We start from the raw sequence: 23,333 nt of genomic DNA, 5'->3' as shown, positions 1-23,333 counted from the left end.
GTGGTTATTAAATGACAGCATTGTTTAGCAGTTGTGTGGAGATGCTATTAATCTGGGGAGCCTCATCTGCTCTAAATCTACATAATGGTTTATATGGTCCTCTTGCAGTTATTCCTTGGCCTTGCTATCTGACTTAAAATTAGTTCAGTAAGAGTGATCACATCTGTAAACAACCACCGCCAACAGTTTTGGCCTCAGTTGTATACAGGGCCTTCCCTACCATTGGGCAATGTGAGGTGGCCACCTCAAGTAGCAAATGCTGGGGATCAGGGAGTGGTGGTAAGATGTTGAAGGACAGAGCAGCGTTTGCCATGTGAACTGCCCACCACCCTCTAAGCCAGCCTTCTGCTCTCAGATGCAGTAAATGCTGCTGCCCCATTGTCAATGTTGAAGTAATAATGCTGCAATTCTGGTTGCTATACACAGGTGAAACTCGAAAAATTGGAATATTGTGGAAAAGTTCATTTATTTCAGTAATTCAACTTAAGAGGTGAAACTAACATATGAGATAGACGCATGACATGCAAAGCGAGATATGTCAAGCCTTTATTTGTTATAATTGTGGTGATCATGGCGTACAGCTGATGAAACCCCCAAATTAACCATCTCAGAAAATTAGAATATTAAATGAAATCAACAAAACAAGGACTGCAAATAGAGCAATATTGGACCTCTGAGAATTAGAAGCATGCATATGTACTCAGTAGGAGGAGGAGGAGTTTGGATTTGATATCCCGCCTTTCACTCCCTTTAAGGAGTCTCAAAGCGGCTAACATTCTCCTTTCCCTTCCTCCCCCACAACAAACACTAAGTGAGGTGAGTGGGGCTGAAAGACTTCAGAGAAGTGTGACTGACCCAAGGTCACCCAGCAGCTGCATGTGGAGGAGCGGGGAAGCGAACCCAGTTCCCCAGATTACGAGTCCACTGCTCTTAACCACTACACCACGCTGGCTCTCAGTACTTGGTTTGGGCCCCTTTTGCATCAATTACTGCCTCAATGCGGCGTGGCATGGATGCTATCAGCCTGTGGCACTGCTGAGGAAGCTTCAATAGCAGCCTTCAGCTCTTCTGCATTGCTCAGTCTCATGTCTCTCATCTTTCTCTTGGCAATGCCCCATAGATTCTCTATGGGGTTCAGATCAGGTGAGTTTGCTGGCCAATCAAGCACAGTAATCCCAAAGTACCAGGTTTTGGTACTTTTGGCAGTGTGGGCAGGTGCCAAAGTCATGCTGGAAAATGAAGTCAGCATCCCCATAAAGCTCGTCTGCGGAAGGAAGCATGAAGTGCTCCAAAATCTCCTGGGAGACGGCTGTGTTGACCCTGGACTTAATGAAGCACAGTGGACCAACACCAGCTGATGACATGGCTCCCCAAATCAACACAGACTGTGGAAACTTCACACTGGACTTCAAGCATCTGGCATTGTGTGCCTCCCCATTCTTCCTCCAGACTCTGGGTCCATGGTTTCCAAATGAGATGCAAAAGCTGCTCTTATCAGAAAAGAGATTTGGGGAGCCATGTCATCAGCTGGTGTTGGTCCACTGTGCTTGGATAATGGGGCAGCAGCATTTACTGCTTTTCCACAATATTCTAATTTTTCGAGTTTCACCTTTATGGAATAGGAGAGATGCCATCCTGTCCTTTGCAGTCCCAGCTGTATGTCTGGTTATGAATGTGGTAACGGCATTAATTTCAACGTGACCAAGGTGGATCTCTACTCACTTTACATTAAAATTCAAATACTGGTATCTCAGTAAAAAATATATGTACACCTGTAAAATGTGCATCCCTTGGTGTCTTTCAGAGGGCTAGTAAACATACACTCTTACTAGAGAGGAAATTTCACATTAAAAGGCACATTCACATCAGAAAGAAGTTGCCCAACTTCCAGGGCTAAAGCTTTTGCTGCTCAGCACCAACTTCCAGTCTGGTAGCATAGCTATATATGGACTTGTTTGCTATGAACACACAGCAAGTCAGAGATGAATCTCTTTTAAATTATGTGCTTAAATCAAGCAAAACTGTTGAAGTGCAGAGGCACCAAGGTCAAAACTAAAAGTCATGTAAGATGCCTGGTTCTGAAGTTGGATCAGATTAATATTTCACGATGGATTTTGGGGTTTGATATAAATATTTATCAAGACTGCCTCAGAGAAATATGATAAAACACGCAGAGAAAATGCAGAAATAGACAAATTCCTGTAACTTGCCACCAGCATAAATTATTCAGAGTGAAAGCAATATGATTAAATTATGTTATTTTAAAAGAAACTCTGAAAAGATGCTTGCTGATGCAAGGGAGATGAAAATGGCTCACAGGAGTCTTGTTTAAAATTCCACCATCAAACAAAAATGAAGCATGTTGAAATTCTGCACTGGAATAACTATTTTTTAAATAAAAGTTTCCCTGCTTTGCTTTTCATCTTTTTGAGAGATAGTCCCTTTCAAGCACTAATATGTTCAAAATCGTGTTGATAGTCCAGACATGATCTATCTTTAGTTACAGTCTTGGATGTTTGCATTTCTCAGAGTTCCCCCACCCCACCCCCATTCCAGAAGAAGTTGCTCTTTTTTCAATCCATTCCCTGGGCTCACCTTCTCGTCTTGTCCCATAATATCTATCACAATCTAGGGCTCATTCACACTTCGCTTGCCCAGCACCTAGAGATCACAGAAAATGAAGACCTAGAACTTGGGCAAACATAGTAGAGGACATAGTTAAAATAGATCCCCAAGCATTTTTTATGCTTATGGCTCCGTGGTGAAGTTCAATAATCAATGGAAATAGGATTTCTGTGTACCTACTTTCTGGTTCTCTCACTCAACCAAGGAATAAGACTTCAAGAGATTAAAAAGTGGCTTGTAAATGAATAAAACTGCATAATAACTTACCCCAACTGAAGTTAAGAAATCAGCAAAATTTTTCGACAGGGAAGAAACTTCATTACACATTGTACTTGTTAAACTGTTAAAGAAATAATAAAATATCAATAATACATTTATTTCACTACAGCACAGATGAATTAACTGCTACTGCTGTAATCAATATATGCACCATGTTACATCTCTATAAGAGTATTGTACTGTCAAGGGCATACCAACATAAACATGTTTATTGCTACTGAAACAATAGCGGTAATAGCAACATCATTTATGCAGTAGGAGAAATGTTATATTGAGTCTAAAAGACTTAAAATTTCTGCAATGGTACACAAGAGTTGCTTGCAGAAACTTCCAGATGCAATCCCTGCAATCTCCAGATAGGAATGGGAAACACCCCTGACTGAAACTCTGGTGATCCATTGCCAGTCACTCTAGACCAGGGTTTTCCAAACTTGGGTCTCCACCTGTTTTTGGATGACAACTCCCATGATCCTTAGCTAGCAAGATCAGTGGTCATGGATGATGGGAATTGTAGTCCAAAAACAGCTGGAGACCCAAGTTTGGGAAACACTGCTCTAGACAACACTTAGCTAAAACACCCCCCCCCCAATGGTCTAACTTGGTACAAGGCAGTTTCCTTTGTTCTTAGATTTGAAATGAATGGCAGCTTATCTAAGAAGGCATTCTAGGGGCATTCTCATACTGCCATGACAATGCAAGTGTATAGATAAATAGACACTACTGCGGCGGGAAGGTAAACAGAGTTTTTGTGTGCTCTGGATTTCGTCATGCCACAGTCACCTTTGACTGGACTTAACCATCCAGTACACTGAAAAGCGAAACTCTTTGAAGAAGGTTAGAAGAGCCTCTTAACAGAATTTTGAGCATCTAAGCAATTTCCATTCCTAGGATTCTATTAGGTTTCCTGGTCAATCTAAGGATACTCTTTTGAGTATCTTCCTTGATGAGACTAATAAATCTATTACCAAACAGGTGGCAAAAACAGCTGAATGTTGCCACATCTCTGTCCTGATATGATTGTTAGTTTCTAGATTGTCAGTGTTAATAATTAACAATTGATTCATTTCATGATGTGATTTGGTATTTTATAGATTTTGTACTTTCTATTAGTTATTACTTTCTAAAAAACAATTGATTGAATTCCTAGGATTGTTTGGACTTCGGTACGTGATTCAGAGATGTGCTGCACCAGCAGAAATGTGTTTCAAATAGGATTTGCCACCTGCAGCACCTGCAAAACTCCTCCACCGATGATGCAGTAATGGAAGTATTCTTGCAGCAGAAAGACAAAACAATACTGAATGTCATCTTCTGCAAGGAGCAGCATTCAATAAGCACTGCACACACATTGAAAGAATCAGAATGGCAATATATTCACTTTGTTAGAACTTTTGCTTGATCAAAGGCAGGCTTCTCAACTTCTTGTCCGTGAAGGATTAATTCTGCTAATTTGTGGAGCTGTTCAATACAACGGGCTGTTACTTCGGCAAGGCTTTCAATAGACAACATGTAAATTTCCTGGAAAGAAAAACAAAAGGCTCAGGATGATGAATTGCATTATTCAACGAAGAAAAGGAGAAGGGGAGAAGGGAGTGGTGGGAAATACCATAGGAAAAAGGAAGTCAGGTCCTACCTTGGTTTGCAGAATTTCCATGTGTATGCATTTTAGAAAGGTCCAACTACCACTGTTTGGTGCAGCCTTCCTCAACCTAGTGCCCTCCAGAAGTTTTGGACTACTACTCGGTGTCCAGATGTTGTGCGGACCCCCCTGGTTGAAATTATCAATTTGTCCCTTGACACGGGGACATTCCCAGGGGAACTGAAGGAAGCAGTGGTGTGTCCACTCTTAAAAAAAACTTCATTAGATCCCTTAGACCTATCCAATTACCGCCCAGTTTCAAATCTTCCATACTTGGGTAAGGTAATTGAGAGAGCGGTTGCTGAACAGCTTGGTAGGTTTTTTCCCTTTCTTTTCCTTCTCCTCCTGCGATGAGGCTACATTTTAATATTTTAATGTTCCATTATTTTAATGTTGTATCTTATTTTTGTTTTTAAGTTGTAATCATTCATCTTGTTTTTATTATTGCTTGTAAGCCGCTCTGAGCCCGGCCTTGGCTGGGGAGGGCGGGGTATAAATAAAAAAATATTATTATTATTATTACTCCATTGACCCCAGTCAGCACAGCTTGTAGGAGCTGTAGTCCAAAACATCTGGAAGGGACATTTCAAATGGATCTGCATGTGCCTTGCAATGTGAATGTGCACAGGACGCACACCTAACTCTTACCTGTATGTGCATTAAGTCTGCTATGTTCATGAACCTTCCTTGCTGATTTGTGGAAAATGTATTTTAATCCCACTTACTTAAGTCCATAATAGGCAGTTTTTCAAGCTAAATGTGATGGATGTGACCCAGCTGATTTGAAATTATATTCAGATGAGACAGAGACAGTTTTCACTCCTGGAAATAGTCAAACTATATATCACACAGATACAACTTAATCAGTACTATGGTTAGGTAAAAGGTAAAGGGACCCCCTGACCATTAGGTCCAGTTGTGACTGACTCTGGGGTTGCAGCGCTCATCTCGCTTTATTGGCCGAGGGAGCCGGCGTACAGCTTCCGGGTCATGTGGCCAGCATGACTAAGCCGCTTCTGGCGAACCAGAGCAGCACACGGAAACACTGTTTACCTTCCCACCGGCGAACCAGAGCAGTGCACGGAAACGCCATTCACCTTCCTGCTGGAGCGGTACCTATTTATCTACTTGCACTTTGACGTGCTTTCGAACTGCTAGGTTGGCAGGAGCAGGGACTGAGCAACGGGTGCTCACCCCGTCACAGAGATTCGAATCGCCGACCTTCTGATCGGCAAGTCCTAGGCTCTGTGGTTTAACCCACAGTGCCACGCGCATCCCTTAGTACTATGGTTACTTACATGTAATAACAAAATATGATGATAGGCAGACAAACTGAAATCTGCGCATCTCTCACCTCTACAGTTTTGTTCTTTGTTTCTTCTGTGTCTCCAGATTCACCTGTTTGAGGCTTTTCTTCACCTTCTTGGTTCGCTTCATCTACTTTCGTTTTCTCTTCTCTGTTCTCTTCCATTTTTTCTGTAGATTCAGGGAGTCTAGCTTCTTCCAGGTAATCATAAGCTTTCTTTCTAGCCTGCAAAAGAATCAGAACAAAAGAGAATCTAGCATGAAGAATGACTTTCAATATGCATTAGAATGACATATTTTGAGTACTGTGTGAAAGAGGCTGCCTGATTTTTTTCACTGGCCAAAACTGTCTCAGGGAAGCATGAAACTACGGCATCCATTGTTTAAGCAGTGCATGAATATTTCTGCAAGTGTTTGTACAAGCATTCGCAGAAGAATGCTAGTGGCTATTTTCCTTCCTTCATTGTTTTGAACGTCTTTCACAGCCCCAAACGTCTCACCATTCTTGCTTGATTTCTCCCCTTGTTATTACGACCTGCATAATTTTGAATAAAGAATTTGGGTTTGCTTGACTTAGACTTTTTGGGCCTCAGACATTAGTAGCTTTTATGTCACATTCTGAAGAAACAGTCTATAAGGATTCACAAACTTGAAATGTGCAATTAAGATCTCTTTTTCTAAGAAATCCTATTTTCTGGATGTGAACAATATGTGGCCATATTAATTACAGTGCAGGCAGATAACCTCTTTTTCCAATTATGTTCGGTTTAACTCATAATTCTTCATTACAACTCTCTCGGCTTACAGCCACCAATTTACCAAAGCTGCAATTGCACTACTGCTCTGCCTCCTAGTGTGCTACACTAGCTATTTAAAACCAGTATGCTCCCAACTTTTGAACTGAATTGGTGAAGAAGGACAGAATCCTTTCCCCCCAAAGGCAAACAAAGTCACCCACCTTGTTAAGTTTGTCAGGAGTGGCAGCAACATGTAATTCAAAGAGCAATTCTGTAAGCATGGTCACAAACTCATCTCCCGCATCTGCTGCAAAAGTAAAAAGGAAACAAGAAAAAACGACCCTTGAAATATTTTGATAGTTATATTCCGTTCCCAAAAAACATGAATCCAATTTTTTTTTATAAAGGCATTTCTTCTTGCTCTCTTCCTTAAATCTTAGCAAATAAGTAAGTTTCCTCATCACATTATTCTACCTTCTAAGCCATTCTTCAATAGATGTAGTTTCCACTTTCCACTTGGAAGCAATTTCAGTTCTTGTCGTAAGTAATAGATTGGTTACCAGTTTTCTATTTTCCTGTCTTACAACATTTCTGATATAGCTTTATATAGAGAGAGTGGCACCAACCCAGCTATAAGCATGAGGCATTGGCTTCTTAACTGTCAGGTGCTGCTCGCACTGGGGAATAAATGGCTGCCCCAAGGCCCCCAAGATGATGTGAAAGCCCTTGAGATGACTTCTCAGTAGCAAATGAGGGGAGCACCTGCCAGTTAAGAAGCACTGCCTCGCGCCTGACATGGGGGTTGGGCAACATCAGAATGTGCCTAGATCTAACCCATCAGTGAGTTGATGCTGATCTGATCTATAATTCCTTGTTTTGCTATTCCTAACCCTAGAGACTGCTAACAGTGGGTACAGTCTTCTACTAAGGCATGTATGCATGTGTAAGTCTCTTTGATTTTGTGCCGCATATATTCTTTATGATAATGTTTTACCCTTTTTGAGTGTTTTTTTTAAACAATCAAGTGGTATATGATTTTATGAAACAAACAAATAAATATTGACTTGGACACCAGTATCTTCAGTGGGAAGGTTTTTCAGAAACATCACTTTGAGGATTAGGTCATTCATAACTGATTTAATTGTTTTTAATTAAACATGTAGACTCCTCTATAACGCATGTGCTGCACTGACAATTCTGAAGCTACCTTTCTTTCCTTCATTGTCTTCATTTTCTGACTCTTCTGGAAGGAAGACTGCTTTAATAGCAATTAAAGCATGTTTTGTTTTTTCCAATTCCTCTCCTTCAAGGGATGTTAAATATGATTGTATCTAAAAGAAGAATAAATAAATAAATAAACACACACACACACACACACGGGCCTGAGCATTTCAGTGTATCTGCAGCACATAATGTGCAAGAAAAATGGAGCAAGACAGTTTCAGTGTCCTGTTGCATCTGTCAGCCCTATTCTGCGCTGAATTTGTACCATACATCCAACTGCGTCTACATCATCCATACCATTGGCCAACCTAAACTGCTGCACTAATACAACACTGTGGGACTGTCTTCAATGGCAACGTGATACCGACTGTAGCATTACATAGCATAGTGCTGGAGTAATGGAACATGAGAAGGAGTTAATTTCCTTCATGAGCGTAAATCAACCTATGGATGAGCTAATCACAGGTACAAGGTCCGCCAAGCCAGTTACTATGGTAACGGCTCAGTGCCCTGACCATATCTGTAATTAACGCATTTCAGCTCAGTAGTCTGCAGTTATTCTATCTGTCTGTTAGTCAGTGTTACTGGTCCAGTGTTGTGTCTTGAATTGCTGAACTTATTTAGAGCAATAGAGATGCTTTGTACTTGTATGTATCTATATCTGCAAAAGCCTACAAGCTGCATATATCTACATCCAGAAATATTTTACTTATTTATTGGAAGCAATGAGCACAGCTGTTAGAAATACAGGGGCAATGCAACGTTGGTGGCTGTGGGGCACGATGTACTAGAGATGGTGTAGAAATTTCAAATATTGTAAGGCACTCTGAGCCTGAAGGCTAGGACAGGGTATAAATTCAAATGACTACATAAATAAGTGCAAACTGTTGCTCCTAAGGAGCTTGCTAGAGATAGGGTTTCAATCTTACTGGGAGATATTCTTGAGAAATATGTCCCAGAAAGTATTCCTGTTACCTTGATTTATAAAGTCAATATACCTTGGCTTCACTTTCATTAGACAGAATTTCTAGAGCTTCCAGATGAGACAGACCCTGAAACTCATCAAACAGCAGCCCATAATGCGCCGTCCTTTCAAATGTCACTTGCTGGGCCAGCCTCTGCTTCTCTTTCTCTTTGGCTTCTCGCAACAGCTGTGGAAATATAGATCATAGCTGCTGGTTAATTGGTTGCATGGCAGATTTGACAAATTTTATCACCTTCAGTCCCAGCTCCTCTGGGCAATAAGAATAAAGATTGGAGTTAGATGTTACCAGCAGAGGTAAAATGCTTCGCTGTATTACAACAGGTCTAATAAAACATTTTAAACAGTATTCTCTGTACGAGTTTTGCAATTAGTGGTGATTATAGCTTGCTTCTTCTTGTTGCTTTTTTTTTTTTAAAGGGGCTTGCACTTTTTTTTGTCTGTGATTTTGCTTTCTGGTAGTTAAACTGGAGATTCTCGTTTTTGTTCTTTTTTTTAAGGGTCTGTCTGCTTGGGACAGTTGACTTTGGAGAGCAAAAATTCCAACCCTTACCCCAACTTAACAGCCTGCTTACTACACTGTTTCTCTTTGTAGCCCATTCTCAGTATAATACACAACTGCATCATCAGAAGCAAGTTTTACATTTTGGAACTAAAATCTTTGATCATATTTTATAACATTGATTTGGAGCAGCAGGTACCCTCCCAACTAAAAACTCTGTTTATTTCAGCAGTTAGTTAGCTCTTAATTTTATGACAAAACATTGTTAGCATAGCTCAAAAACTATTTTGACACTGAATTAAAACACCATACAGTGGTACCTCGGGTTACATACGCTTCAGGTTACAGACTCCGCTAACCCAGAAATAGTACCTCAGGTTAACAACTTTGCTTCAGGATGAGAACAGAAATTGTGCTCCGGCGGCATGACAGCAGCAGGATATCCCATTAGCTAAAGTGGTGCTTCAGGTTAAGAACAGTTTCAGGTTAAGAACGGACCTCCGGAACAAGTTAAGTATGGAACCAGAGGTACCACTGTATTTAAAAATACTTATTTATTTATTTCATTTTTATTTATTAGATTTATTCAAAAGGTCTCAGGGCAGTTCACAAAATAAAAATATGAGATAAGAACACAAATAAACAGTTAAAAAACAGCAACAAAGAAACAAATCTACCATGAATTACTAAATGAACCATGATTATAACATGCTGTATGGTTGTTCTTGAAAAAGGTGCTTCATTGAAGAACACAGCAAATTAATGCCACTGAGGAAGTAAGACATGAAACTGTGTATCACATGCAAACTCCTGAAAACATATAGTGGGTCTCCATGCCAGTTTTGGATATCACAGGAGACATCTATCACTTTGACTGGTGTGGAAAGTGCAAAGCTCAAATGTGACAGATAGTAATATATATTGCAACCCCTTGCGTTCACACAGTGAGCTATTGCTGGGGGAGAGGGGGTCAGAGAAAAGCAAAGCAGGATGGCAGCATGATGAAGAAAACATGGTGTGTTCAACATGAGCACACTGTTCTGGGTGAATTCCTGCCTGGCATACTTTGGTAGGTATTATTTATTACATTTGTTAGTTGTCCCAAGCCGCAGCTTCTAGGCGATGCATAAATATACAGGTGTAAACAGGGCAACAGAACCAGTACAGATTCCCCCTCCCCTGAAATGGGAGGTTTCTTTTTTTCTTAAGAGTTTAAAGGTAGCTGCACTGGTTTGTTACGTAATTTATGAACCATAGAATCATAGATCGTGAAGCTGAGGCTCCAATACTTTGGCCACCTCATGAGAAGAGAAGACTCCCTGGAAAAGACCCTGATGTTGGGAAAGATGGAGGGCACAAGGAGAAGGGGACGACAGAGGACGAGATGGTTGGACAGTGTTCTTGAAGCTACCAGCATGAGTTTGACCAAACTGTGGGAGGCAGTGGAAGACAGGAGTGCCTGGTGTGCTCTGGTCCATGGGGTCACAAAGAGTCGGACACGACTAAACAACTAAACAACAGCAACAAGAATCATAGAATTGTAGAGCTGGAAGGGACCCTGATCATCTAGTCCAACCCCCTAAGAGAAACTTGTGTGAAAATTTGCCACATAGAAAATAGCCTATTAAGCAACCCTCACTCATTCATACTGATGGTGAATAAGTGGTTACCCTCTGGACGTTTTTAAGCAGAGGCTGGATGGTCATCTGTCATGGGTGCTTTGGTTGAGATTCCTGCATTGCAGGGGGTTGGACTAGATGACCGCTAGGGTCCTTTCCAACTCTACACTTCTATGATTTTATGTGGCTCTTCAAAACTCCAAGAGCCTTCCTCTAAAAATCAAAACCACAGTCAATTATACAGTCATCGTAAATGTCTACACCACTTTCGAACACTGCATTATTATCAAAACTGACTTATTTCACCTGGGATAAGGAAACAGTTCGTTCCATCAATGTTTTGGTTTTTTTAAATCCAGGATCACTTTCTGCAAGGACGTTCATAGTTTTCTTGCCAATGAACTCCAAAGCATCAAGGCCACCAGTTAAGACGCTCTTGCCCTGCACGAAACAGAGGAGAAATAAGCTTGTTTATGGACACTTTAAACACTATTATACGTAAGTAAGCAAATCCCACTAATTTTAACGGCTTTTATAAATAAGTTTGCTTTGTGTTCCAAACACCTTTTAAGTATGTAGCTATAAAGCTATATAGGAACACTGAATCTGCAGCTCATAACTGCTCAACCCTCTGCTTTTTCTCCCCTTGCAAATAGCAGGATTTATGACTTCATTAGTCATCTCTCATATTGAATATGGATTCCAGGTGAAAAAGTACCACGGTTAAACACATTAAGTTAATTAAAAGAAAAGCATTCTGTGGAGTAAAATAGAACAAGGGAGCACTAACACAGGCATAAAAAATTATTAATATCATTTTTGTTTTAGGCAGCAGCTTGTCTTTTGTCCTTTGGTGAGAAGATCAGTAATGGAAAATAAACTTATTTGAAAGACGGCTTGATTTCCATGACTGATCATCTCTTGCAATGCACAGAGGAGCTTTGGCCATTTTATTGAGTGCCATCTCAGCCCACATGAGACAATAGTGAGACCCATCAGACCTGACTAATGTTTCACTTGAACAGAGGGTATACCCTAGAAACTTTCCTCCTTCTTGAGAATCCTCTGCCGTGATGTGGTGAGGCTCCATGGCAGAAAACATGATGTGGAAATTCCCTGAAGGCAAAATGTGTTAGGGAAAGCAGTGGGAAGTAAATATAGGCATTTAAATTTCCATCTTTAAATAATATTCACTGGATCACACAAGATTCTGCGAGGTATCTCCAAAGCAAGCAAGCTAGCAAGCAAAGAAACAAATCCATAGCACTTGAGAGGGACGAGGCAACGGATGCCATCTTTGATTTTGACGGATTGGCAGCCCAAACGTTTGGTCTGTTCACACAGAGCCAGCCTTTGTTTGGCCAATTCTGCAAGCAAGCAGACTTTGTATAATAAATTGCTTGCACTGCCCTAAGGCTGTCTTTGTTTGAGGCTGAGATGATCAATCCCATGCCTTGCATACATATAGCCTGACAAGGTGTTATAGAAACATCTGCATTATTCACAGATATGACAGCTTCTATTGCTATCAATATGGTTTGGGAGTTTGTGAATCTCTGAAGCATTTATAACACATAGTCAGTCAAAACAAAGCTCTAGCATCTGCTACTTTGGATAAGAGACTCAAATCAGGATGAGTCCAGCTGCTTTTGGCTTTGGATATGAAACTCCAAAGTCGTCCGCAGGGTAGATTAGAGAGCCTGATGTGTCCCACAAGGGGGGGGGGGGGGAGAGAACTGCCTAACAGGATTTTTTTTTTTTTTTTGCTTTGAAGTTGGCATATCCTACCTGTGATGGGATAGTGAGCTGCTTGTGCGTAAAAGCTTGATCCCTCTGGGGTTTGGCTGGTCATCCAAACCGAGGCACTAACGGAGCCCCCAAAGCATAACTCCGTCAGTCGCTGGTAGAATCTGACAGTGGGCGTCTACGGAATTTACGCCAACATAAAAGCTGTTTGACGGACATGCGCCTTCGTGACTCTCTGCGTGACAGTTTCCGGCGAAGGGTGGGAGTTCCTAACGGGGGCCTTGTTACCTCTTCGCTATTCTCACTAGAAGTATCCCAGAGCCTCCCCTCCGCTGTGACTCCTGCACTCCCCCTGCTGGTTCCTTCCTCTGCTGCAGATTCTCTCCTATTCTCCTGGAGCCTGTCCACCACCTGTCCCTCCGATGGCAGTTCCCTGACATCCACCTCCCCCCCAGGGCCCCCTTCACCCCCTCCCGCCTCCTCTCCCACTGGCGGTGAGGGCGGAAAGCCCCTGAAGGAACTCTCCTCGTCGTCCGAGGATTCAAACACTTCTAGCCACGGCGTACCGTCTCTCTCCCCGTCTTCCTCTTCTTCGTCGGAGTCGGCTTCCTCACCCACCCCTGACTCTGGGAACCCTTCAAACTCTCCTTCCTCATCGGTGGTCCCAAAGTGTTCCCTTCTAAATCGTGCCACGGGTTGCGGTTTTCTTGGGAAACGCTGATGAAATGTTTCTATTAAGACCTCGTCATTGACTACCTCTGCTGGTACCCAAGTGTTTTCCGACTCTACTTCCCCCTCCCATTCTACCAGATATTCCACCTGATTCCCCTTCCACCTGGAATCAATGATTCCTGCCACGTTCATGTCGCGCTCTCTCTCTTCTATCACGGGCGTTTGGGTGGCCTCTCTCTCACGCTCCCCCCACTCACGTCCCTCTCGGTACGGCGACAGTAATGACCTGTGAAATACTGGGTGTAATTTCATGTGACTTGGCAGCCTGAGTTTGAATGCTACTGGGTTGACCTGCTGTATGACCTCAAAGGGTCCCAATCTTTTGGGTCTCAATTTCTTACTCCCGCCCTTGAACGGTAGTCCTTGGGTGGATAACCACACCCGGTCTCCCACCCTTATAGTTTCACCTTCCCTCCTATTTCTGTCTGCTTGCTTCTTATATTCTTCCTTGGCTTTCTCTAAGTTAAGTTGAAGCTGACGGTGGATCGCTTCCATCTCTTCAAAAAAATATTCCGCCGCCGGCACGCTCCACCTCTCCCCTCCCTCTCCTGGGAATGCCCGGGGGTGACACCCATAATTTGCCAGAAAGGGACTCATCCCTGTGGACACGTTCTCCGCGTTGTTGTAGGCAAATTCTGCTAGAGGTAACTTATCCACCCAATCATTTTCTCTGTCTTTTACATAACACCTCAGGTATTGTTGTAAAATCCCGTTTGCCCTTTCCGCTTGCCCATTTGTTTCTGGGTGCCGGGCAGTTGAGAAATTGAGTTCTACGTGCAGTAAGCTCATAAGTTTCCTCCAGAACCTGGAAGTAAATTGTTTCCCTCTGTCGCTCAAAACCCTCAAGGGGGCGCCATGCAACCTAAAAATATGTTCTACAAACAACTTGGCAGTTTCCTCCGCTGTGACCGCATGTGAACAAGCTATAAAATGACACATCTTGGTTAATAGATCTACCACCACCATGACAACTGTTTTGCCTTTGGATTTTGGCAGGTCCGTCATAAAATCTATGGATACTGCCTCCCATGGCCTTTCTGGCGTGGGTAAGGGTTGTAATAGCCCCGCTGGCGCCACCCTCTCTCCTTTCGCTCGCTGGCACCTGTTGCAACCCCTGACATATTCCCGTACGTCCTCCCTCACCTTGGGCCATCAAAACTCCCTGGTAACCAACCACATGGTTTTGTGCTGTCCAAAATGTCCCGCTGTGGGGCTGTCATGCAACTGCTTGAGTACTCTGCCCCTCAGTTCCCCATCGGGTATGTACAGTGCCCCTTTGTAATACAACGCCCCGTTCTTTTCTTCAAACCCCCCTGTGTTCTCCTCTGTCCTCCTGAGCTCTCTGAGTTTCTCTTGGGCGTATTCATCGTTCTCAGTACCCTCTATCAGTTCCCTCTGCCCCACCAATGCTGCCCCACACACCCAGCGGTCTTCAGGGATTACATGCCTTGCCTCAGGCGCTCCCTCCCCCTCTAAGTACTCAGGTTTCCTGGAAAGAGCGTCCGCCCTCACGTTCTCGGAGCCGGGCACGTAACGAATCTCAAAGTGGAATTTGGAGAACTCCTGGGCCCATCGCACTTGTCTCTGGTTCAGCACTCGGGCTGTTCTCCAGTATTCCAGATTTTTGTGGTCAGTTCGGACTTGAACCTTGTGCTGCGCCCCAATCAGCAAGTGCTGCCATTTCCGGAATGCTTCATGAATGGCGAGCAGTTCTCGGTCGTATACTGTGTAGTTCCTCTCGGATTTGTTCAACTTCCGCGAGAAGAATGCACACGGTCTCCATTCAGACGTATCTTTTCCCGGCTGGAGAAGAACGGCCCCCACCGCTCGGTCTGACGCGTCAGTCTCCACTCTCATTGGTTGTTGTAGATCCACGTGCAAAAGTTGCTCTTCCGACGCAAACGCCTGCTTTAAACGTTCGAACGCCCGCTGCGCTTCTTCCGTCCAAACAAATTTCTTTTTGCTACTAAGACAATCCGTGATGGGCGCTGTTAAATGGGCAAAGTTTTTGATGAACTTCCTATAGAAGTTTCCGAAGCCCAGGAATCTTTGCACGTCCTTCTTGGTCTTTGGTGTTTTCCATTCCAGTACCGCTTGAACCTTGCTGGGATCCATGGCCAATCCCTTGTCAGACAACCGGTACCCCAGGAATTCCACCTCCCTGGTATGAAACTGACACTTCTCCAGTTTCACCCACAGCCGGTTTTCTCGCAGCTTGCTCAGTACCTCTCTTACATCTCGCACATGCTGCTCCTCATTCTCTGAGTACACCAGGACGTCATCTAAGAACGCTACGCAGTTCTTGTAGAGCAGTGGCCCCAGGACGTGATTCATGAATGATTGAAAGCAGGCGGAGCCCGCTTGTAATCCGAAAGGCATAACCCAGTACTCAAAAGCCCCCAAGGGGGTGAACATAGTGGTCTTCCACTCATCCCCCTTTCCTTCCCGCTTTTCCATAGCTCTAGCCTCCTGGCGTGCTCCTATGGACAGCGCTGATTTAGTCAGCTGATCCATAGACTCCGCCCTAGGCGCCCGGGAAAGTTCATCTTTCACTGCCGGAGAGAGACCTTCTTCAAACAGCATTTGAATAGGTTCACTAGCAAGGTCCCACCCTAGTCTATGAATCAGCATGGTGAACTCAGTCCAGTACTCACGTACAGATCGGCTCCCCTGTTTACACGCCATTAACTGTCTGCGCACCACCCCCTGCTCGATCTCGCTGGAAAACATCAAGTCCATGGCGCGAAAAAACTTCATTGTGTCCTTTAAGAATTCATTATTGGCTGCCATCAGGGGCCGAACCCAGTCCTTCGCCCCTCCCTCTAGATGGCCAATCACGTACGCCACTCTAGAGTTCTCATCGGGGAAGTCATCAAACAGTAGATTGAGAGCATATTGCATCTCTGTCCTAAAGGCTTGATAGTTCCTGGGATCCCCCCCAAATTTCTGCACCAATCCAGGCACCCGTCTGGCAAGTGGGGTGGTTTTCCCTTTATCCGCATCTTGAGCCCTCCTCTCCTCGAGCGTCGCCGTTTGCAGCGCCAGCTGGACCTCCAACGCCCTGTACCTTTCTTCCAGGCTTGGACCTGCTCCAGCTCCAGCTCCTGCTCCTCCGGTTCCGGCTGGTTCGCTCATGATGCCCTCTGCTTGCACAAGCTGCTTTCAAAGACTGTCAGATTGCTGTGATGGGATAGTGAGCTGCTTGTGCGTAAAAGCTTGATCCCTCTGGGGTTTGGCTGGTCATCCAAACCGAGGCACTAACGGAGCCCCCAAAGCATGACTCCGTCAGTCGCTGGTAGAATCTGACAGTGGGCGTCTACGGAATTTACGCCAACATAAAAGCTGTTTGACGGACATGCGCCTTCGTGACTCTCTGCGTGACAGTTTCCGGCGAAGGGTGGGAGTTCCTAACGGGGGTCTTGTTACCTCTTCGCTATTCTCACTAGAAGTATCCCAGAGCCTCCCCTCCGCTGTGACTCCTGCACTCCCCCTGCTGGTTCCTTCCTCTGCTGCAGATTCTCTCCTATTCTCCTGGAGCCTGTCCACCACCTGTCCCTCCGATGGCAGTTCCCTGACACTACCCATAAAGCCCATGGTGTTACATTTTTTAAAATAAAAAAAAAGCAGGAAGAGTCAATTTCTAGGCACGCAGATTCTCAAGGCTGTATACGCCACTTTTTGGTGAGCTGCCCATTCTATCCCTGAAGATATTAAGAGGTACTTGGAATAGATTGAATTTTCATTAGGGTACGACAATCATTTATGCCATCATGGTATGCCAGGTTTCCAGGAACTTAAAATTTTCTGCCAAGTTCTCACTTATAAAATCATGCTACAAACCCTTATGAGAAAAGCTGTCTTACATTGAAATGGTATCAACTCTTTTAGGATATAAATAAGTTCTACTTCAAATCTTTCCTTCTCCATCACAGTATATTTTTTAAAGGGAGAGACTGGGTGGCATAATTCTAGTAGGACTAGAATCGGCTACAATCCTATATTTGCCAAAGGCAATCCAATCCAATCCAAAAGAATTGTCTCCAAAACATGTACTGAAAAACATATTAAACTGTGAGTTTTGCAGGTAACGCTTTTGGACAGAATTTTAAAATACTGGATCACTTTAAAAAATATATTGTATATATCATACTTTTTCCGTGGTGTGTTTTCTTGGGTTTCCTTAATTGTAGTTTTCAAAAAAACGAAAAAACCTTTCTATAACAAGTACACTCCTTTCCCCTCTTTTTGTAACTAGAATTGCTTACGGTGTTCTGTACGGCACTACTGATGGTTGAAAACATTCCACGTGATGCAGAAGGAGATGAAGGCAAAGGTGTGTTCTCTGAAGAGCTGTCATGTGTGGTCTCGTCCATGTCTTCAAGAAAGAAGAAGAAAGGCCAAATGAAAATAATGCTGGTATGTGACCTCAAACTTCAAGTTTGTACTAGGTTAAAACAATAGTATTTGGTATTTAGTTCCTATTAAGAATATTTTGCCAAGGCAAGGTATGTTTATCACCTGGGATGGGGCTTTCTGCTGGGTCAGAAGGATGTACATCTTCTGATGTTCCTGGGACATGAATTCTGAGAGTGGCTGCTTTTTCCTTAACTGCTGTTAGCCCATGGCCTGCAATGACACAAATATTTCATACACAACAGTTCTGCAAAATGAGCTAAATAACCCAGTTAAAAGGAGAATTTTAACTAAAGTAAATAAAAGGCTAAGATTTTAGGATAGATTGAATGTGGGACCATATAAAATCAGCCCTAAAGGATCTACAGTGGCTTCCAGTACATTTCTGAGCACAATTCAAAGTGTTGGTGTTGACACACCTAACGGCCTTGGCCCTATATACCTGAAGAAGCATCTCCACTTCCATCGTTCAGCCTGGACACTGAGGTCCAGCCCCGATGGTCTTCAGATGGTTCCCTCACTGCGAGCTGTGAAACTACAGGGAACCAGGCAGAGAGGCTGCTGGGTGGTGGTGCCCGCCCTGTGGAATACTCTCCTATCAGATGTCAAACAGATAAACAACTAGTTGACTTTTAGAAGACAAGCGAAGGCAGCCCTGTTCAGAGAAGTTTTTAACGGTGGATGCTTTATTGTGTTTTTAATGTTTTGTTGGCAACTGTCCAGAGTGGTTGGGGCAACCCAGTCAGGTGGGCAGCATATAAATAATAAAACTAGTTGTTGTTGTTGTTGTTGTTGTTGTTGTTGTTGTGCTGTTATAGAATTATTCCTGTTTGGCCAGTCATACATATAGATAGAAGAACATCAATCAATGCTAGGATTTCTTGGGGGCACAATCCATCCAAATGTCAGCACTTTTCAAGCAACTTAAGGATACTTACTCGCAAGTAAACTGAGTAAATACACATGGGATTGTGTTGCCCCTGCATTGTCTTTAACTGGAGAGCGTTACGTTTGACTTCGCCAGTTCACTCCCTTTATTGCTATCAACAAGATGTGGTTAATTGAGTGGAGTTTATAAATCAAAATATAAGTAAGCATTTTATGAGGAACTGCCATGGTGGTAAAATAGATTGTTATTGGTTTGGAACAAACTATTTATATTTTTACGCTTCAGCGAAATCCAATTAGAACAAGATGCAATAAAGGGCTAGGAATATGGATGAGAAGAAAGGTTCCGGTAATGCTTCAAGGTTTTGCGATCACTAGCGAAAATACTCATGAGATGTACCAATGAATTCAATAATAACTATCCACCAAACATCATTCCATTACATAAGATATTGCAACATTATAAAACAGAACTGCTGAGAAATTGCACCTAAGGGCAAAAACATATATTGGGGTGGGGGGATGACGACTCAAAGGAGCCAAACTGAGAAGTCAGTTTAGAAGCAGAATTTTACCTTGCTGACTGCTTGAAAGAAACATCTTTACCAATTTGCTTTACGCTATGCAAGGCAGAGGGAGACGCGGGTGGCGCTGTGGGAAAAAGCCTCAGCACCTAGGACTTGCCGATCGAAAGGTCGGCGGTTCGAATCCCCGCGGCGGGGTGTGCTCCCGTCACTCGGTCCCAGCGCCTGCCAACCTAGCAGTTCGAAAGCACCCCCGGGTGCAAGTAGATAAATAGGGACCGCTTACTAGTGGGAAGGTAAACGGCGTTCTGTGTGCTGTGCTGGCTCGCCAGATGCAGCTTGTCACTCTGGCAACGTTACCCGGAAGTGTCTTTGGACAGCGCTGGCTCCCGGCCTCTAGAGTGAGATGAGCGCACAACCCTAGAGTCTGTCAAGACTGGCCCGTACGGGCAGGGGTACCTTTACCTTTACCTTTATGCAAGGCAGGGGTTTAGCTCAGATACTATGCTCTCTTACAAGTTGGTCCCACCTCGAATCATAGTGCCACATTCTGCCAGCAAAATACTTTTTAAAACTCCCACTGGCATTAATGGAGAATCCCAAATGTCTGTGCAGAAGCAGCCAATCAGAGCACTTGGAGGAATATAGAAGCCTCAGCAAGGATGCTTAACAAAGGTTTGCAAACTGCTGATGGTTGTGTTTTAACTGTGAAGACATCCGAACTGTTGTCAGAGGGAAGCTCTGAAAATTGTGGCTATCATGGGTTACTTGCTGTTCTCCTAAACTGGACCATGCGATGCTTCATGTGCTGGAGGAAGTATGGATTGTTGTTGTTGTTGTTTAGTCTTTTAGTCGTGTCAGACTCTTCATGACTCCATGAACCAGAGCACGTCAGCCACTTCTGTCTTCCACTGCCTCCCGCAGTTTGGTCAAACTCATGCTGGTAGCTTCGAGAACACTATCCAACCATCTCGTCCTCTGTCGTCCCCTTCTCCTTGTGCCCTCCATCTTTCCCAACATCAGGGTCTTATCCAGGGAGTCTTCTCTTCTCATGAGGTGGCCAAAGTATTGGAGCCTCAGCTTCAGGATCTGTCCTTCCAGTGAGCACTCAGGGCTGATTTCCTTCAGAATGGAGAGGTTTGATCTTCTTGCAGTTCATGGGACTCTCAAGAGTCTCCTCCAGCACCATAATTCAAAAGCATCAATTCTTCAGCGATCAGCCTTCTTTATGGTCCAGCTTTCACTTCCATACATCACTAAGTATGGATTAGTTCCATCATAATCATAGCATCCTTGTAGCTAGGAACTGACAATGTCTTATTTGCATGGGTACTATGGGAGTATCGCCATCATTGCCATTGTGTTACACTGGCATCAGAATGTCTAGTGGGGCCATGCAGTCAATTGGCACTTTATAATCTACAATGGGGCTGGGTGTTATGCACTGAAACCATGATACCTGGCAGGCAAGCATTTTTGGTCTGCTCACAAGAATGTGACTGAAAGTGCCTCTTCTGTCTTGCTTCTCTCGGTCAAACAAAGCAATTACAAGATTTCTGAAAGTATTTATTTTGGTAGCTATGTTACTAGTTTATAAAGGAGAGTCAAACTTTTTTAATCTTACCATAGCACCTCCATGGTCCATCTTAAGCTACAGCACACATAGATGGCAGTTGCTATGCTGCTGGATAGCAGACTATGCAATCCACCTTAGACCAGGTTGCAACCCTCAAATGGGTCATGATTCACCAGATGAAGACCAAATATTTAGATGACAAGTACATTAGATCACCAACGGAGCAACCCAGTGCTTCAGGTTTCTATGTTTAAAAGACGGTGCTTGCCTCACACAGCAATCCTAAATGTCTGTGTTGCAGAATTTATGAGATCTGCAGTTTTCCTATGTGCTAGTATAATGTCATGCTTCATGACGACTAGTGGGACAGCTCTTGAGTGCTGATGAAGTGCCTAAGTAATTAAATTGTGGAGGCAGAGGCCCACAGTTCAAAACTGCTCTCTAAAAAGAACTCACAAGGTGGCCTTAGGCAAGCCACTGGATGCATTTGGAGAATCATTTTTCAGCTTAATAAGCCAAGATATAAACTCACATGCAACTGCTGCAGTTCTCCCTTTACACAAGTCAGGAAGTCTCAGTAAACTAGTTTCCTTTTGAGTCTGTACTGGAAAACAATGGGTAATGGTTTCTGAACAAATTAGGATATTAAGCCTTGACTTAAAGTTGGTTTAATCTCCTGGCATGTTTGGAAAACTATACCAATCCTGGAAGGATTGTCGGTGCCCACCACCGCAATGCAGATGTGTGACATCACATGCAAACTTGGCCTACAGCTGATTTTGGGCAATTCCCTCTTCCCACCGCAGCCTATCACTCCTCATCACATGCTCTTCAGAAAGGGCCACTGGCCCTCTAGAGACTTTTCTGGAAGCAGGCAAATCCCATTCATCTTTAGTTCTTCCACTCAATAACCAAGCAATATACTGCAATATGCTGATATTTCTGAGGAGTAGTCTTACTAATCCAAGTTATCTTTGCTGTGTACATGAACCTAATTAAGAACCCACCCTCAAAAGATAAAGCAGATTGGATTTCTTTTCTAATGTGCATCACTTCAGAGTCATTGACATTAAATTCTATTTTTAATTTAACTGTCTTGTCTCAGGTGTTCTGAAAACCATTTGGATTCCCTCAGAATCTATTTTAATCATCTAGAAATTGCTTTGAATCATCAACAAACATCACCACTTCAATATTCACTTCCTCTAGGTCTTTGGGTTGGCTTCCTGGGGATTTAATTACTTCAGATTAACTTCAGCAAATTCATAAACATTTGTATTGCTTGTACTGACCCGCTTTCTGAGCTTCATTTAATTCTGAACCCACCAACTAATTTCATATTCCTCACATTCCAATATTCTTAAGTATGCTTTGAAGAGATAATCTAATAGCAATTTCAATTACTCATTTCCTCAGGGATGCACCTTTTCAGATTCTGACAACATATTACAAGTAAATCAATATCTAAAAGAAGCACAAATCCTTAATTGATTGCAACACTGGTGTGTGTGTGTGTGTGTGTGAGAGAGAGAGAGAGAGAGAGAGAGAGCGCAAATGTATTTGTATATATGAACTCCCATATTACTGATATAAATCCTGGATTTCCTATATAATATACCATAGCCTGAAATGTGTTATTACGTTTCATGGCAACAAGAGAAAACCATAAAATATGTTTTAAAACACAGCTTCTTTTTTCATGGCTATTCTTCTTCCACAAGACTTTCCAGAGAGAACAATGTCTCTCCCACGCAGCCCACTCCACCCATTACTTTCTGTTACTGCAGTTCTCTTGCTCCTTAGCTATTTTCTTTAAAAAATCCGTGCATGCTCTCATTTTCAAGAAAATCTATGTACCAATAACTTTACTAATCATTCACTTTTTCTGGCACCTCAGCATTTTTAAAAGCATGAAATAATATATTAGGATTTTTGCCGGCTCTTCTGCTGAGAAAGATTAATTTGTTGGGTTTATAATAAAGATTGTTAACCAGAGGACAATAATTAGATGAATACAAATTCTTGCTTGAAAATATTGAAGATGAAATTGCTTCTCAGTTGAAAAAGAAAAGAAATTCTTAAAATAAAAAATAACCTGATTGAAAGAGAAACGGGGCATTGCAATATCAATTTTGAACAAGCATTTCAGTTTTACCTTGAAGAAATTTAATCCTTTTAAGAATTACTTTAAATCTGATTGATCGAGCATAGCTGCAAATGCAGTTCTTCTAGGACATGGAGTTTTAACAAATAAAGCAAGATGCAGCAAATATTTGTCATGCTTGAGTGGGCAAGCAGCAATCTGGTGGTAAAATGATTACTAAGTAATAGGACAAGGAACAGAACTGAAACTCTCTTGCCTGTTCTAGTGGATGCGCTTTGATTATTACTGCTGAATCATGGGGAGAATCTGTCACAAAACCATTTGGATTTAAATCCACATACTTTATACTTTAACTAGTTTACGGATCAAGCTGTGAGGGGGCGAGTTTAACTCTAGCATATGGCTATGGCACCACTTCTCTTATGTGGCAGAGGAAAC

The 23,333-nt window shown here is 42.9% G+C and overlaps 1 protein-coding gene across 10 annotated transcripts in view; it reads right to left on the bottom strand.

Moving 5' to 3' along the window:
- The window catches only part of FAM114A1 (family with sequence similarity 114 member A1), a 56,843-nt gene that overhangs the window by 5,148 nt on the left and 28,362 nt on the right, over nt 1-23,333 (bottom strand). For 6 of the 10 annotated variants that reach the window (XM_083754994.1, XM_083754997.1, XM_083754991.1 and 3 more), the window contains 9 exons: nt 17,909-18,017; nt 17,656-17,765; nt 11,219-11,353; nt 8,808-8,960; nt 7,793-7,916; nt 6,807-6,892; nt 5,898-6,074; nt 4,283-4,422; nt 2,893-2,965 (listed from right to left, as the gene is read on the bottom strand). In XM_083754994.1, the coding sequence (XP_083611120.1) occupies nt 2,893-2,965; nt 4,283-4,422; nt 5,898-6,074; nt 6,807-6,892; nt 7,793-7,916; nt 8,808-8,960; nt 11,219-11,353; nt 17,656-17,765; nt 17,909-18,017 (1,107 nt within the window). Of the gene's footprint in view, nt 1-2,892; nt 2,966-4,282; nt 4,423-5,897; nt 6,075-6,806; nt 6,893-7,792; nt 7,917-8,807; nt 8,961-11,218; nt 11,354-17,655; nt 17,766-17,908; nt 18,018-21,323; nt 21,392-23,333 lie in introns of all 10 variants that reach the window. The other 4 variants (XM_083755000.1, XM_083754992.1, XM_083754999.1 and 1 more) reach the window with 2 other exon arrangements.

Source organism: Podarcis gaigeae, assembly GCF_964106915.1.
Source record: "Podarcis gaigeae genome assembly, chromosome: 9".
Taxonomy (NCBI): domain Eukaryota; kingdom Metazoa; phylum Chordata; class Lepidosauria; order Squamata; family Lacertidae; genus Podarcis; species Podarcis gaigeae.
Note: the sequence above shows the minus strand (reverse complement) of the source record. Positions and strands in the feature narration are given on the sequence as shown.